Source organism: Galleria mellonella, unplaced genomic scaffold (assembly GCF_026898425.1).
Source record: "Galleria mellonella isolate WM207_F2 unplaced genomic scaffold, CSIRO_AGI_GalMel_v1 utg65, whole genome shotgun sequence".
In the NCBI taxonomy this organism is placed as follows: Eukaryota; Metazoa; Arthropoda; class Insecta; order Lepidoptera; family Pyralidae; genus Galleria; species Galleria mellonella.
In genome coordinates, this window is record NW_026442138.1 from 2263478 (window position 1) to 2281517 (window position 18040).

General features: G+C 34.9%; 1 protein-coding gene across 1 annotated transcript; it reads left to right on the forward strand.

Annotated features, from left to right (window-relative positions):
- Positions 1-2211: 2211 nt before the first annotated feature.
- On the forward strand, positions 2212-17763 carry LOC113516379 (3'-5' ssDNA/RNA exonuclease TatD). Its single transcript, XM_026900796.3, has 6 exons — positions 2212-2345; positions 2417-2595; positions 4000-4098; positions 6388-6551; positions 10484-10830; positions 12756-17763. Exons 2-6 carry the CDS (start codon positions 2454-2456, stop codon positions 12916-12918), a joined length of 915 nt encoding a protein of 304 aa, XP_026756597.2. The 5' UTR covers positions 2212-2345; positions 2417-2453; the 3' UTR covers positions 12919-17763.
- Positions 17764-18040: the final 277 nt, after the last annotated feature.

An 18040-nucleotide genomic window follows, 5' to 3' on the forward strand; every position in this document is an offset into this window, starting at 1 on the left:
AAGTATTAAACTATAAAGTTCTTAGATACAAATATTTACAGAAGTCATCCTATGTATGCAGTGTTTATTTTTATTTTGGATCTGATGCAAAATTGAAGCTTTTTATAAACTGAAACAAAACAAATAATCATGTTAGAATAAATATCTTCATACACTTAACTTTTTTCTTACATCAATACTTAACTATATACCATAATTATGAGTACATTTACACCTACAATACAAATATAACATTTCAAATACTGTTACAGAGGGGAAAGGGATTGTTAGTAATGGAGACTGAGAATCCCGTTGCTAGCAATATACCCAACCAGGTCGACCTTCTCGTGGTTCCCCCTGGAAACTATCATGGTTAATTACTGATGAATTTATCATGATGGGCTAACTGGCCTGTTTTCATTCTCATCTATCACCCTTCACTGGTGCTCCGCTAGCGTATCCCATTAGCACAGGCAGAGTTACCGTTACCATACCATTTTTACTCCATCAAAAAAAAATACTGTTACATATTTTCTTTCATCCCCAATAGTGTTTCAATTTATTATTAAAAAATCTAAATCATTTCCTAAATTACTTATAATTTACAATAGATACAAAGTTGGTTGCATAGATTCCAGGTTGATCCTTTTAAAAATGGGTATATGTATTCTCAGACGTATCTTAACTAAATTTCACTCCTGGTGTAAGGACCAGATAATGTTGGGGTAGGCACATTTCTCCCCACCCCTTCCCATCCTTAAATGCAGTTTGATATTACAGCCAAATTAGTATTTTAAGGACTACTATGAATACAATTTATAGTAAAATTGCAGGTGTTCATAAGCTACGGTAATCACTTAACACAAGGTGGGCTGTATGCTTGTTTGCCACCTTAGTGGTATAAAAAATGAACTATCATTCATTTATTTTTTGGTGACTTGTAACAATTGTAATTATAGTTTCGCTAAATTTTCTTAAATAAAGTCTGGAGTCAATTTTGAGATTGTATGCCTCGAAACTAATCTCCTAATTTAACATTTTAATTCGATAGTTTCAAAAATTACTATTTTATAGATAAGATAAATTTATTATACATTTGATTTAAATCTATTAGGAAATTTATTTAAAATTGATATTTTAATTTTAGAATCAGTTTTAGAGAAATGGCTTCTCAGAATCGATCTTAATAATATTTAAGATCAAATGAAATCGTAATAAACTACCTCTAAGGGTATCCACTGACCAAACTTCATAAATAGGGAATACCGGAATGGTGGTAATATATACGTAACGTACATCTTGGATATGATTTGATTAAATCTTGTTAAGTCCATTGTTTTTTATAATTACCTAACCGGTCCTAACCTACAAATCTATTACGTTTAATTTCAATTTCTCTAATATAAGGGCGAAAGCTGGATTAAAATTGAAATTAATAATGGTAATATAATTTGTACCTTTGTAATTGGTAGCTTATTTCGTTCTTCAGCTGATACCAGGCTATCAACTTCTTGTAATTTATACCATCCATAGTGAGTACCGATAATCATGGGCACCATTACCAGCGCAACAAGATTTTTTTTAATAAAATTTCCCAAACTCATATCTGTGTTGTACACTGGAATGATAAATATCTCATTTATCGTTATCGCTAAATTACTTTTGTTTTTGTAATTGTTTATTTTTGGTTCTGTTTTTTCCATCAATAGGGAAGAATGGTTTCTTTTATTTTTGACATAACCTAGCAAAATTTGAAATGTGATTAGTAAGAATGGACAAATGCGACATTTGGATACAATACAAATTTGTCGTATATTATGTACAAAACATATGTCAGTCATAAATGTCATAATGACAGTTAGTGTTCAGAAGTTGAATTCAACTTTCTACTATACTCACAGTTATGAATTCAATTAATTATTTCAGTGTTTTGTTACATAAGATTTACCTCAGATAAAAACAACGAGTAACATTTGTTATTTCTCTTATTTTACCATACACCGAATAAATATATTAAACTGACAAATTAAACCATTTTTTTTAATCTACATTTAGTCCGGTCCGAACTGGCCATAAGTCAAATGTCACGTAATCATTATAGTAACCCAACCAATCAATGAACAGAGTATTTAAAATTCACCAATGATAAGAAAGATTTTTGACGTTTGCTAGAAAACAAAACAAAATAATCTTTTAAGATATTTGCCAATGATGTTTGACATTTGGGTGGTTGTCATAAATAAAAAAGATAGAATTTCAGAACAGAAACTGACAGAAACATGGTGGCAGTTCAGTGAGAAGGTGATATTTTCGGCTAGTCTTTAAATTTTTCGAGGCTTATTTCGCAAGAGTGTTTGAAACAAATTGTAAGTGCGTTTGTTTCACAGAATGTTACGAAAATTTCATAGAGTGCGTTCTTAATAACATTAAATTCCAGGTAAACACCATACCAATAAGCTTCAACCAAATTAAGAATGACGTCTGAAGAATCCCAAATCTCGGAGGAATTGAAGGGATGTTACGAGAATCTTATTGTAATCGACATTGGCGCAAACCTGACGAACAAGAAATACGGCCGTGATCTCGATTCTGTAGTACAAAGGGCAAAAGATGCAGGTATGTAAGTTCAGGTGAAAAAATATTTGGCCTAAATAGCGCGCATTGTGCTAATGTAACGTATAATGTGGCAGTATTACAATGCCTACACTCACTATTTCCACCAACCGTATAATTAATTCATGTACCAAATGGTTGAAGTAAATTCACAACATCTGGTAGATATCTTTTCCTTGCCTTTTTATCTCATCCAGTCTTAGCTTTAAAATTAAAACTTTGGCCTCTTAATTATTAAATTAGGTATATATATATATATATATATATATATATATATATATATATATATATATATATAATTATTATTATTATTTAAGTACTTACTCAAACATATTATCACTCAATAGTAGATAAATTTATTTAAAGAAGGCAAATTTGTAATTAGTATTGTCATTAGAACTAATTATATTTGTTTGTCAATAATGATTATCATTAGTTTATTAACTGATAATGTATGTATGTGGATTTGTAGTGATAATTTAGTCTAGAAGATAGGGTAGTATTTGTATCTTATGTTCATGTGTAATGCAAAGGGTTTCTTTTTAATTTTTTTATGCCGCTTAGAATGGCAAATAAGCTGATGGCCCACCTAATGGAAAGTGGTAACCGTCATCCATAGACATGAACAGTACTATGAACATAACTGTTTCGCCCATGACACCCTTAACTCATTTCCATTTCTGTCAAACATACATTTTTGTAAATAAACTTAAAAAAATAAACACACATAACACTAATATATATAACACTACACACAGAAAAAAATCTCTACTTTTGCAAAAGTAGAGATTTTTCTGTGTTATGAGATACTTTTTTTCAGAGCTGATTTTGTTAATTCTTCTTTTTTATTTATATGGTATACTTGCTTATTGTTCTGACAGACAACTGACTAAAGTTTCCTTGGGCGGCTTTGGCAAGCGACTAGAAAGCATGATTACCAGAAGGAAGGCTTGATAGTCGCATACCAATTCTGCATACAAATTCAATTTTGGCTTTGACAATAACTCTATTAAATCTCTACTCTAATAAATAATATTCTCTTTTGCGCAAAAGATTAGGAATCCAGAGAGGTAATGCTGCCAGTATCTTGGGTATGCTGCCAGCCCTGGATATAAATGATCAACACATGGTGTGTTGGGAGATTATTTATTATTGTTTTTTATTTTAAAAATTGTATAAATTTATAACAGTATACTCTGTTATATTCATGGTACTGCTTATGTCTATAGACAACTGTTACCACTTTCCATCAGGTGAGTCACCAGCTTGTTTGCTTTTCGAAGTTGTATAAAAAACATTTATGTTAATGTCAACATAAACGTTTTGTATTATTTAGAAAGTAAGCTTATATACTCACATATGTATTCTACATAGTCATTATATTAATGAGGCATCATCTTTATTAAGGTGTCCAGAAAATAATGGTCACAGGCACATCAGTGAGAAACAGTAAAGAAGCCCTCCGACTGACTCGCCTCTATCCTGGCACCATATACTCCACAGCAGGTAACTACATGTTTGTTTATTTACACATTAATAATAAATAATCTACATATCATCATTGCATACTAAAAAGGAGATACACAACATATGTACATTGCTTTTAACGATACCGCCTTTGTATATGCACATTCTATATAAATACTCCTTGTATACATCACTTTTGTGCGCAGTAAATAGTTTATTATTATTATTATTACATGACAAAATTAAAATGGTGTAACATTAATTCAGATCTCCTTCTGAATGCTACCAATAAAAAGGAACCACTGGTCTAAATGAATTGGTAGTTCAATTTAAGCCAGTAAAATACGCCAAACCCCTTAAAATTAGTGGGGAAAGGGATTGTTAGTAATGGAGACTGAGAATCTCATTGCTAGCAATATATCCAACCAGGTCGACCTCCTGGCGGTTCTCCCTGGAAACTGTCATGATTTATTCCTGATGAATTCATCATGATGGGCTAACTGACCTGTTTTCATTCTCACCGATCACCTTTCACTGGTGTTCCACCAGCGTATCCTGTTAGCGCGGGCGGGGTTACCATGCCATTTTCACCCATAAAAAAAAACGCTTAAAATTAATAAGACATGACATTTTGAAGCTCCATGATGAAGGTGGCCGATCGTAAAACTAAAAACCTAATCTTTTTGTAATATGGATAAAACCATGTTACGTCAACCCCAAATAATAATTGGGATAAGGGTAGAAAGATGATTTTGAAATTTCCCAAGAGAACTTAATTTCTATTGATACTCTCAATTTAGTAAGGGTGCGTTTTTGTTATACCACTGAGGTGGCAAACAAGTATACGGTCCACCTGATGGTAAGTGGTTATCGTAGCCTATGAACACCTGCAATACCAGGGGTATTACGCGTGCGTTGCCGACCCTGAAGAAACCTCTTTACCCCCGTTTTGAAGAACCCCATGCTGTAGTCTCTTGGGAAAACCTTGGCAGGGAGGTCATTCCATAACCTGAGTGTTCGTTGGGTGACCCATCATTACAGTGGAGTGTACATTCAACAAACACACAGTTCATCTACGTACTTTAGATATAGAAACATTGATTCTGGCTTGAAATTAGAAAAAAAAAATGTTACACTGATTAAAAATATTAATTGAAGTAAATATTTATTTATTACCAGAGGGTGACTTTGTACAAAAGTCGATTGCTTGGGTACCTCTGTCCCATTCGTGTTTCAACCGAGAAACAGCTGTGTTTGTATGGTTGTGTTTCAGTTTGAAGGGTGGGATATGGCGTGAATTTACTGGGTACAGAGGAATAACACCCGAGTCCTCAGGAATGGCAATGCATGTGGGGTATCATGGGCGAAACTGTATGCTCTGTTATGTCCACGGTACTGCTCATGTCTATAGGCGACGGTTACCACTTTCCATCAGGTGGGCCGTCAGCTTGTATGCCATTCTAAGTTGTATAAAAAAAAAAAATTAATATGTTCAAAGGTGATGTTATCGCTTAAGTCTTATCTTAAACCGTCTGACATTAATGCATTTTTGTTTTAATTATAACATACAGACTTACTTTCACTTAACCTACTACTTAGTAATTGTAACCGGGAAATGAACATCTGGTTTCACTCTAATTAAAGTATATTAAAAAAAAAAGTTAACGTCGACACCATTATTCATGGTCCATAAACTAAATTTAGGTAACATCAAAAAGTGCTCATAATATACAAATATATATATATATATATATATATATATATATATATATATATATATATATATATATTTTTTTTTTGTATATTATGCGATAACTATCTTAATTCTGAACTGATTTTCAACCGAATTCAAAAAGAGGAAGTTTCTCATTTCGGTTTTATTTTTTTTTGTATGTTTTTTCTATACCACTGAGGTGGCAAACAAGCATACGGCCCACCTGATGGTAAGTGGTTACCGTAGCCTATGAACACTTGCAATACCAGAGGTATTACGCGTGCGTTGCCAACCCTGAAGAAACCTCTTTACCGCCCCCTTTTGAAGAACCCTGTTGTTACCTCATAAGTGCGTCATTTTAAAACTAATTAGGAAAGTTCCCTTTTTATGTATGATATCCTATGTATATAATTATATATATAATATCCTTTAGTCATAATTTTTGTGGAACCAACCTATAAGTTCATTTCATAGAAATTTTATCAAAATCGCTTCAGTAATTTAGTTTTTATATTAAAATAACTCACAATTGAAGTAGTTTTTTGTGGAACACTAAATGTATACGATCTAAACAGTCTATTATTAGAATTCAATATATAAAAAAATTGTCCCAGGTGTCCATCCACACGATGCAAAGTCAATGGTGGACGAGGATATGTGGATGGAGCTGCGGCAGACCGCGAGCGCGCCCGAATGCGTGGCGATAGGCGAGTGCGGACTCAACTACAGCAAGGACTTCTCCGAACCGCACGTACAGAGGGACACGTTCAAACGACAGGTCTGTGCTTGTAATTTTTATACTCTGTTAGCTGTAATCGAGCATAGGGCCCGCCGTATGAATGAATGAAAACACTTTATTGGGTCGCTCAAAGTAAGATATTGTTTTATGAAATATTAGTTTTTACCCGCGACTTTGACTGCGTGAACGGGATAAAAAGTAGACTATAACCTTCTCTATGCCATATAGTATGTGTATAAACCGTTAAGACGCTAACAGGTAACAAACGAGCTCACTTTTACATTTATAACTTTAATAACGATATAGAAATACGTAATTACAGAAAAATACAGAATTACAGAAAGAAAGGAAAAGAGGAAACGACTGGCTACCTTATTGATTGAGAAAAGTAATGTACACGTAAAAATAAATATCTTTATTTGAAAGTCACATATGTGTGGGTTACCCAAGTTACTCATATGTGTGGGTGCACCTGTAAATCAATTTAACCCCTACAGATCAAATTAATGATAATGCATGATTCCTTGCACTCGTTAGTAACACTCAGGGTTACGTCGTTTCGACTTTTTTTTTATTGGTTTCTTACAAATGTTAACCAAAGGACGCGAGATTGCGTTCTAAATTCAAAAATTTAAATCGTGTCGTGTCTAAGAAATATTTGTGCTTAAATGCGTAGGTGAAGCGAATTAAAAAATAAATTGGTCTAAAAAAGAAAAAAAAAAGTTTTGTTTTAAAACTAAATTAATGAAACGTTGTTGATAAAATTTTTATGGCACCGGCTTACAGATGTAAGCATAATTTTAAGATAAAAAGAAAAATTCCAAATAAGTATAGAAAACAAAAAAATACAACGGAATTGAGGAGCTTTTTGAATTCGGTTGAAAAGTAATAAAATTCAATAGCACTATACATTATCTACTTACTATTTCACCAGAGGGAGACTTTGTACAAAAGTCGATTGCTAGGGCACCTCTGTCCCATTCGTGTTTCTACCGTGAAGCAGTTGTGTTTGCATGGCTGTGTTTCGGTTTGAAGGGTGGGATATGACTGTGAATTTACGGAGTACAGAGGAATAACACCTGAGTCCTCAGGAATGGCAACGCATGGGAAGTATCATGGGCGGAACAGTATACTCTGTTATGTCCATGGTACTGCTCATGTCTATAGGCGACGGTTACCACTTTTCATCAGGTGGACCGTCAGCTTGGTAGCCATTCTAAGTTGTATAAAAAAAAAGTTTGTTCATTAAATATACCAATCTAAGATCATTGTATAGATAGATTGTCTCCATACCAATCATCGTCATCATCTCAGCCACTTACCTGTTCACTACCGAATATAGTCCCCCATAGACAAATGCTCAAAAAAAATGTTGACACGATTTTGACGCACGATGCTCTTTTTATATAGTCTATGAAGCCAAAAAAAGTGTAAATATTTGTAAGCAATATTATGTATATCATTATATGAATTGATCACGTATTTTTGATGGGTGAAAATGGTATGATAACCCCACCTGCGCTAACGGGATACGCTGGCGGAGCACCAGTGAAGGGTGATAGATGAGAATGAAAACAGGCCAGTTAGCCCATCATGATGAATTCATCAGGAATTAACCATGATAGTTTCCAGGGGGAGCCGCGAGGAGGTCGATTTGGTTGGGTATATTGCTAGCAATGGGATTCTCAGTCTCCATTATTAACAATCCCTTTCCCCCCAGTGACCACGTATTAGAATAAACTGTCCTTTACAATTCATTTAATGTACGCACCGTGCTCGTATCGTTTACATCGAATTATTCAATGATCAATGTCATAAAATGATATCCGACTGTATGGGTCAGCATACATACGGGAGTCCGGCTTCCTCGTCTTACAAAGATTACGTGGGCTTATATTGATTAAATAGATGGGCTGAGATATATTATTTATATTTAGATTATAACAGGCTAGCTTTTATGTGAGACTTCGTACGTGGACCGGAATATTTTTTTTTTATAACAGGAGGCAAACGAGAATGCGGTTCACCTGATGGTAAGTGACTACCGTCGCCCATGATCGCCCACAATACCTACGGCATTGCAGGTGTGCTGCAAAATATGTTCTCTGACCAGGATAAAAAGTAGCGTATGCCCATATAGTACGTATGTGTGTATATGTGTTTTTTTTATGGGTGATAATGAAATAATAACCAACCCGCGCTATCTGTATACACCGGCGGGGCACCAGTGAAGGATGATAGGTGAGGATGAAACAGGTCAGTTAGTCCATCCTGATGAATTCAACTAGAATTAGCCACGATGGTTTCCAGGGGGAACCCCGTGCAGGTCGATTTGACAGGGTATATTGCTAGTAATGGGGCTATTTGAACCCATTACTAACAATCCCTTTCCGCCCTGTGTATATGTGTTTATACAATGTACGCGGATCCCATGACTGCCTATTTTTATTTTTTAAAATAACATTCAAATCACATGAAAAGATTTGCTGGAAGAAATCTCTTATTAGAGATAAGCTCGCTTTTTTACATTATGTTTAAAATTAATTGTTCTTAACAATATGTTTGTGTAAAATAAATAAAAAAACAAAAAATAAAAAAAAAATAGTAAGGATTCTTTTATTTAGATTTCTTTATAAATAAAAAGTTACATTAATTTTGATTAATTTTATTTGGTATATCAATAACTTCAATCATAGAGTAATTATTACCCAATCTCTATGGAAATAAACCTTATCGTTTTAGTAAGAATTGTCGAAATAAGTTGGAGATATTTCGTCGTTTTCTCCTTTTTGAATTTTTTTTTAGATATATAGTGTTCGCCGAATCAATTATTCAAACTCAAATTTAGAATCTATTCCTTTTTTAAATAATTAAAAGTGTTGTGTGTATGTATGCCTGGAAGTCCATTGACGATTCTTTTTTTTTTATCGTTTAAAAATATTCTACTGCGCAGGAAGTAAATTAATTCTCAAGGCCGGCGGTCTCAAATATGCTATTACTTCCTTTGCTGCGTTAAATCCTTTACTCGAATACTAATTGAACGAGATGCGTCTATAAATAGAGTTTTTATGTATGTTCGCATGTTTAGTCTTATGTCCTGACAGTGTTGGCCTGCCGCCAGAGCATTCCAGATTACTGCGGGCTCACTCTCCAGTAGTGATGTCATTAGTCTATACGTGCATACATTAGTAATCAAGTTGGGCGAATTTGTATGGAGCATTCATTTCATTAGCCTCTTTTAGTAATTCATGTCCCTGAATCTTAGATTTTTCTTTGTCATATTCGGATATAATCGCCATCTTATTAGCTGATAACTGTCTACAGCTGAACATAGGCCTCCCCCTAATGGGGGGGGGGGGCGGGAGGGGTTGCTAATAGTTGCCAAGTTTGGCGGGTGGCTCGGCAGCCACGGTTAGGTTTTGGTGATGTTTTAAAAGGGACGCTGCTGCCCGTCCCTCAAGTATTAAGTTCTCTTAGTCGCCTCTTATGACACCCATGGGAATGGAAAGGGTGGCCCATTCTATGCCGGGACCACAACATCGAGTGTTTAATATTTAATATACATACACATCATTTTGTATCTATATTCAAATGAATTGAATTGGCACACCCAGAAAATACATTCAGAGGAGATTCACTTCGTACAAAAGTGGTTTGCTTGGCACCTCTGTCCCATTCGTGTTTCTACCGTTAAGCAGTCGTGTTTGCGTGGCTGTGTTTCGGTTTGAAGGGTGTGATATGGCAGTGAATTTACAAGGTACAGAGGAATATCACCTGAGTCCTCAGGAATGGCAACGCATGGGGGGGTATTACGGGCGAAATAGTATACTTTGTTATGTCCATGATACTTCTCATGTCTATAGGCGACGGTTACCACTTTCCATTAGGTGAGCCGTCAGCTTGTTTGTCATTCTAAGTTGCATAAAAAATACCCAGGAAAGAATTTTAAACAAGCAACCTTTCCTTTTCAGGTGGAAATGGCATGCGAACTAAGGAAACCTCTATTTGTGCACGAGAAAGAAGCCCAAGACGATCTTCTAAAAATACTGGACGAGTTTGGAAACCGGTTGCCTGCGGTTGTTATTCATTCATTCACAGGATCAGTGGAGCAAGGGCTCAAGTATATCGAGAAAGGCTTCTACCTCGGCATCACTGGGTACATATGCAAGGACAAGTCGGATGGAGGCATCAGAAGACTGTTGTCAGAGAGTATACTGCCTCTGGATAAACTGCTGGTAGAAACTGATTCGCCGTTTATGTATCCAAATATGAGAGCTTCGAAACTGCCATTGCATGTTAAGGACTCGTTAACGGAGAGGTGAGTTTACTAACATTTTTGTCTATTCTATTCTATTTCACCAGAGGGAGATTTTGTACGAAAGTCGTTTGCTTGGGTACCTCTGTCCCATTCGTGTTTCAACCGTAAAACAGTTGTGTTTGCATGGCTGTGTTTCGGTTTGAAGGGTGGGATACATCTGAGTCCTCAGGAATGGCAACGCATGGGTGGTGTCATGGGCGAAACAGTATACTCTGTTATGTCCATGGTACTGCTCATGTCTATAGGCGACGGTTACCACTTTCCATCAGGTGGGCCGTCGGCTTGTTAGCCATTCTAAGTTGTATAAAAAAAATTAAGACACGATTTAACGTGATTATTTAGGTAAACTATTATCATTTATCAGGGTTATCTCGATGTTTCAACTCTGTAAATATATTTTTTATTTCAAGTCAATTCTATGTCAAGTAGTATATTACAGATCTATCGGTAACCCAAATATATATAAATATATATGATACTGTGATTAGATAAATGGCTAGTAACAGACATGAAGTGCATTTTGTAATATTTAATATTATATCTATATATTATGTAATATAGGGCTATCTAAGTAAGATAAAGTTTTTAACCTATATTATATATATTTTTTTGCTACTAATGGCAATTGGCCAGCCAGCAAATGTATGCTTTTCTATATGTATTTAAATTGAATATATATATATATATATATATATATATATATATATATATATATATATATATATATATATATATATATATATATTCTTTATTGCACTTGTAAGTAACATATAAAATAATGTATTTATAAATGTTGTGAGCAAGGGTGGACTTATCTCTGACAGAGATCTCTTCCAGTCAACCCAGTACAGTAAGAAAGCATTTCGTTAGCGGCCAGCTGAAGTGCTACAACTATTAATACATAAACAAATATACAGATAACTAAAATATTAAAATATATAATAAAATATTACATAAATACATACACTATAATAAAATACCTACCTACTTATATAATAAATGTTAAAATAAATGAATACTACTTACATTAGAAATTTCGTTTAATGGTTTTAAGATTTGACAGTCCAATTAGAAAAATACAAAAAAAATATTACTCAAGGGAGAGAAAATGTGATTTCAACCTAGATTATACATACAATGAAATGTTATGGATAGGTTTTTTATGCAACTTAAAATGGCAACTAGTGGGTCAACTTAGACTGATTTCAGGGTCAGCTAAGCCGATGCACGTCGACCCATACGGATCTTTTGTGCTTCCCCCTGCCTTATACCATCATTTTATGGATCCTATGTGTTACCGTAACGATATCCCGCGGTCTAAGATATCTGTAGTCCCCTGGTTTTGGATAAGCCGTTCCCAGTAGACTTATACGCATACTTGCCAACGAATCGCAGTTGCACATCAAGTGTTCCATGGATTCCGATTTCTCCCCGCACAGTCTGCACAGTGTGTCCGAAGGTAAACCCATCTTGTGTAGTATATGCCTTATTGGCATATGTCCAGTTAGGGCACTCATAATGAGTCTTGCCTGTTGTCTACCACCGCTGTAGATGAGTTTATCCCATCCCTCAACATTGTCATTTAAGAACTTTTTAGAATGTCTAAGACCCTTCAAAGTCCTCCATTCTTTTTGCTGTTTTTTCCTCACATACTCTTCAAGGGCAGAGTTAACAACACTTGATGCAAGTGCAACGTATGGTTCAGGACCTATCATTTTTGATTCTGATCCCTTTCTTGTCAACTCATCGGCTTTTGGTCGACAACTGGTCATCTTCACCTATCATCTCTCACTGGTGTCCCGTCAGTATATACCGATAGCGCAGGCGGGGTTACCATTCCATTTTCATCCACAACAAACAACCCATCCTCATGCAAATATTAGAAGCAGTAATTTTATAGAGTCATACGATATGAACGGTTCCAGGTCGATGAACTTCGTGAACCGCTACTGCACGTTCCAACGCAACGAGCCGTGCGCCCTGCCCGCCATCGTGGAGCTGATCGCCGGCTTCCTGGGCCGCAGCCCCGAGGATGTCGCGCTCGCCACCGCCTTCAACGCGCTCAAGATCTTCGGATTGAGTCAGTAAGCCAAATAGTCACGCCGCCACTATGAAACTGGACTAGGCTGGTCAATTAATAACTTTTCACACGTTCCGGTCTTAATTAGAGGACCGGTAAGGCTGTTTGACATGTAACCACTTACCATCAGGGTGGGACGTATGCTTGTTTGTCACCTCAGTGGTATAAAAAAATCAGCGCGTGCCTACGATACTGTATAAAATAATACTACCCTGCCTCTTTCTGAGGTCATCTCTTCTCCGGGATTTAAATGATTTCGCCCAAGGAATGTACCTTGTTAGGTACAAACGCACACATTTGCACGTATACAGTTGTCGTTTTTTTATAAGTAGATTGTTTTTGTATGGTATGTTTTTTGGGTGTGATATTGGCTTAATTCACTTGATAGATGGGCAGCTTAATATACCGCTAATTAACTGCTATTTATTATATACATTTTTGCCAAAATTCACACTGCAATTTGGGGCAATTTACATACGCTTTATTGTCCGCAAGCATTGTAGACATTTATACAGGATTATTGTTATCGGCCGTCTATAGAATAAACGTGTGTGCATCCCTTTGGTTTATGATGTAGGAACGTGTGAAAAGATAGTTAAAGATATAAAATATCACCTTGAAATGGTGGATCCCAGTCCAAGATGGATAGTGTTGGCTTTAATTTTTTTTATTCAACATGGAGCTTTATTTCCATGTTAATTAATATTCAAAGAATCGTAATTAAATTATTCAGCCTTATTTAGCTTGTGCCTTAAGGTAAACGATTACAATAAGATTAATAAACGATGGAATGTATATTTACAAGGTAATATAATAATGTATACGTCCAAAGGATTCTTCAAACGTCATCGAGAAACTTGATTAGTCTATTGTGTGACATATCGAAATTTGATATACTCAGTTGACATTGCATTTCGGAACGAACAATTACATGACTGAATTTATATGTTGTATGAAGAGCCGATGGCTAGTGTTGCCTGATGATAGTGGATTGACGCTACAAACAATCAATTTGTCGATGATTATTCGAGTTTCCGATATAATCGACTATAACTATGATCATATTGTATCGATTTTAGTTTGTAATTGTTTCATTTAAAAAAAAAAAAACTTATTATATTATCGATTTAATCGATAGATCAATTGAAATTTATTGTTATTATAAATTGTTAATTAGGCAACACTAGTTATGGATTGCGGTAAGAAATAAGGCCGCCATGTTTATATGATGTAGTGTTGGAAATGTTTTTTATTACGAGCATTTAGAGTGCAATATTATATGTAGTCATAACAACACTATCACGTAACCAGCAGCGCTGAAATAAAGAGGCTATAAAATTAAATCATAGATGTATTATCTACTAATGGGTAGACTAGCGTAATGTGAACATTTGTGCATTCTCGTTGATGATGATGATGATGACATCGGACCTTACTGTCCACTGCTGAATATAAGCATCACCCTCTGGGGTTTTTTTTTATACAACTTAGAATGGCAAACAAGCTGACGGCCCACCTGATGGAAAGTGGTAACCGTCGCCTATAGACATGAGCAGTACCATGGACATAACAGAGTATACTGTTTCGCCCACGATACCCCCTATGCGTTGCCATTCCTGAGGACTCAGGCGTTATTCCTCTGTACTCAGTAAATTCACGCCATATCCCACCCTTCAAACCGAAACACAGCCATGCAAACACAACTGCTTCACGGTTAAAACACGGTTTTACCAGTAGATGCCACACATGGCAGGCGGTTTGGCAACCGGAGTTGGACTTTGGTGATGTTTGAAGAGGGAAGCTGCTCTCTATTTCTCGACTATTAAGTTTCCTTAATCGTCTCTTATTGAACCCACAGCAATGAAAGAGGATTTTTTATTGCATTCTTTCATATTTGTATAGCATACGTGAGCATAAATTATAGGCAATTATCATTAATTTTAAAACTCAATTTATTATTGGAAATAATATTCCGTTATGTTTACAATTCATAGGTTCACAGAGGCCCTTAAACGTTTACGTAAATGGTCTCGCTTACTATCTCGCTCTGACATATATGTTATTATGTATTTTTTACCTTCTCTACCGCCAATTAGTAGATAATACATCTATGATAAAAACTAACACCACTTTAGTGTCTTGCCAACGAAATACGATAGTTATTAACGCCTCTCTAAATTATAGATTCGTCCAAAACTAGAACTAAGTTGTCAAGACATGGTTTCAGTCGGATATCTTGCCAGCCATGTTTTATGTATTGCCCGATTGTGTATCGTGTTGATTCGCGATACGGTTGATTTTGCAAAATCAATGACCGGTGTATTTTTACAGTACGAGCGTACCTGAACGCTGGGAATAGTTCGGAGTTTCTCAAACTTTATAAAAACTCACATTTGGGGTGGAGTAATGTTTTTTTTTTTATTATAATGGATGTGCATAATATAAGAGGCTTTATGGCTGCTATAAATAATGTAGAATTTGAGAAACTCCGCTTTTATAATGCCATTTGTGTGAAAATCACTTCGAAGCATAACTTTTTTATGGATGATTACATTACATATATTTTTTTTTTGTTTCTTTGACGTTTTACGTTAGTTTATTGTAGCTTTTATGTCACTCGTGGTTCGCACGCCTGCAACGCGATATGGTGGCAATAGTTCATAAGTTAGTCGGTTGATCTCTGAATTTGCCATTCTGACAAACAAACTTCATAATGCATCAATCACCAATAAAATGAGTGTCACTTTTTCCTTTTCCCCTTATTAATAAAAATTAAAACATATCTATTTTAATTATTGGTGTGTTTAAATTTTAAATTAAGAATGTTTCGTTAAGAAACAAGACATATCACTACAATAGCTAAATTGGAGTTAACAGCCATCATTTATATGTCTAGCTGTGCAATTGGCTTTTATATACTAATTTTTTTTTTTTTTATAAATAAGGGAACACGTTATTTGTGTTTGATGTATTATTTTTTTTTGTTTATTTGAAACTTGTTCGGAAATCATTTTATAGTTTCTGAACAAGATTTTGAAAATACAATTATTGAGCGTTATTACATATGAATGTTATGATTTTGTATTCGATTCATTAGTAAAACCAATAATTTTTAAAGTCCATACAAATTTAAGTTTCATTTATTAATTAAATGATAGAAGCAAGCAAAACTTGTTAATCACCTGGTGCCGTATGACGTCACGGTTCCAGTTGGTGAACGAGTTCAAACTGTAATCGACTTTATACTATACGTAATAAGGCTCAATATCGTATCGTTTCATGTCTACACTCATGTAGCCGGAACCATTTGCCACCATATTTTTTTTTCGCACGGTGTTAGGTGTCTGTTAGTTGTTCCGCTCTGCGCAGGGCATTCCTATTCGAGTTAATAATAAAATATAATGCCGTCGAATATATTGTAAATAACAATAATTATTAATGAGAATGTTCTATATAATATAATTATGTTGATGTAAAATGCTAGTAGTCACAACGAAATCAAAGACTGCGAGTATTAAAATGTAATTTGACATGTTATTACATTACTATTATTATTATTTTTTTTTTTTGTAATATTTTTTACGTATTTAATCGTTTAATGTATAGGAAGTCTTGTTAATGATTCCTTTATTTTTTGACAATCTCTTTGTTAATAGATTTAAGATGCCGGACCTGACGACGTGTACTAGAAAATGGTGTAAATTTCATATATAAGGTCTGGTGTAGGGAGTTAATTGTTTGTTTGTTTATAAGTGTACAAAATCGGTTGTCCAGATGTATATTTATCCGATTGTGTGCTAATACACTAGCGAGCAAAAAAATTACGACCTCTGTTTTGAAGTCGGTTGAAAATAGTTTTTTTTTTTTTTTTGATGGGTGACAATGGTATGGTTACCCCGTCTGCGCTAACGGGATACGCTGGCGGAGCACAAATGAAGGGTGATAGATGAGAATGAAAACAGGCCAGTTAGCTCATCATGATGAATTCAACAGGAATTAACCATGATAGTTTCCAGGGAGAACCGCGAGGAGGTCGACCTGGTTGGGTATATTGCTAGCAATGGGATTCTCAGTCTCCATTACTAACAATCCCTTTCCCCCCTGAAAATAGTATTGTATGGTAATTCTAGACATCTATTACTTTATATAATTGAATGATTAATTTAAATAATGTATTTAAATTGCCAGGAAATAGTTGGTTTGATTTTTTTGCTCGCCAGTATAACAGACTATTTCTTATGCCAGACCTTTTTTTTTTACTAGTCTTACAGTTGGACACAAGGAATGTGACTAAATTAGCTGTTGCACTACAGAGTTGAAAATAATGAATTTTTTGTATGTATTTTACATTGAACTAAAATTGCATTTGTATTTGTGTTATCAAAGTATAGCTTGAAAACTGTCAAGTCTCATTTACAATGTGTGATTCGGAACCCTAGTTTAACCGATTTCAACATAAATGGAAGTAGATTGCCAGTTATAAACATGTATTTGTACTTTATGTGCAGTATAGACTTCCGCATGTGTGAAGTCGCGAGGCGATTTTTTTTTTAAATTTAATTAACATGCAAAGACATTAAAAAAATATGGATTTTTAGTACCACTTAAACCTCTTGGGCTTGTATTTATTATATTATATATGTAATATCATAAAATTATTCTGTCCGACCGTCAACTGTACTTTTGTAAGTATATTTTGTATACTATTTTCTAGTACGTTTTGTTATAAATAAATAATTGTAATTAGAAAGGTCTAGCGCCGATATAACGTAGTGCCTTTCGACAAACGTCCTTGTGATACGATATTTTCTAGATTGTACAGATTTATTTCTTTCAATATACAAATAATAATAGCACTGTTGTTTTACTAAAAGTACCCGTGACCGGCGAGCGTGTATGAAAAGATTGATGAATGTGAAAGAAGCGAAAGAGGTTTGTTTGAATCGAAGCATTTGGCGTTTCATTGTTTCTGCCTACCCTAATGGGGGTCAGGCATGATAGATATGTATTCGTATGTATGTAGTTTTACTTTGGTGAACTCAACTGGTACGAAAAAATGAGTCTATCTAAGATTTCATTCGTGTTTCTACCGTGAAGTAGTTGTTTGCATGTTTGCACTAATTCAACGGT

Bases quoted from the DNA above. Each gene is read 5' to 3' on its own strand.
- LOC113516379 (XM_026900796.3), top strand. From the start codon at position 2,454: ATGACGTCTGAAGAATCCCAAATCTCGGAGGAATTGAAGGGATGTTAC. The intron at 2,596-3,999 runs GTATGTAAGTTC...ATCTTTATTAAG, and splicing joins ACAAAGGGCAAAAGATGCAG to GTGTCCAGAAAATAATGGTC. The intron at 10,831-12,755 runs GTGAGTTTACTA...GAACGGTTCCAG, and splicing joins AAGGACTCGTTAACGGAGAG to GTCGATGAACTTCGTGAACC.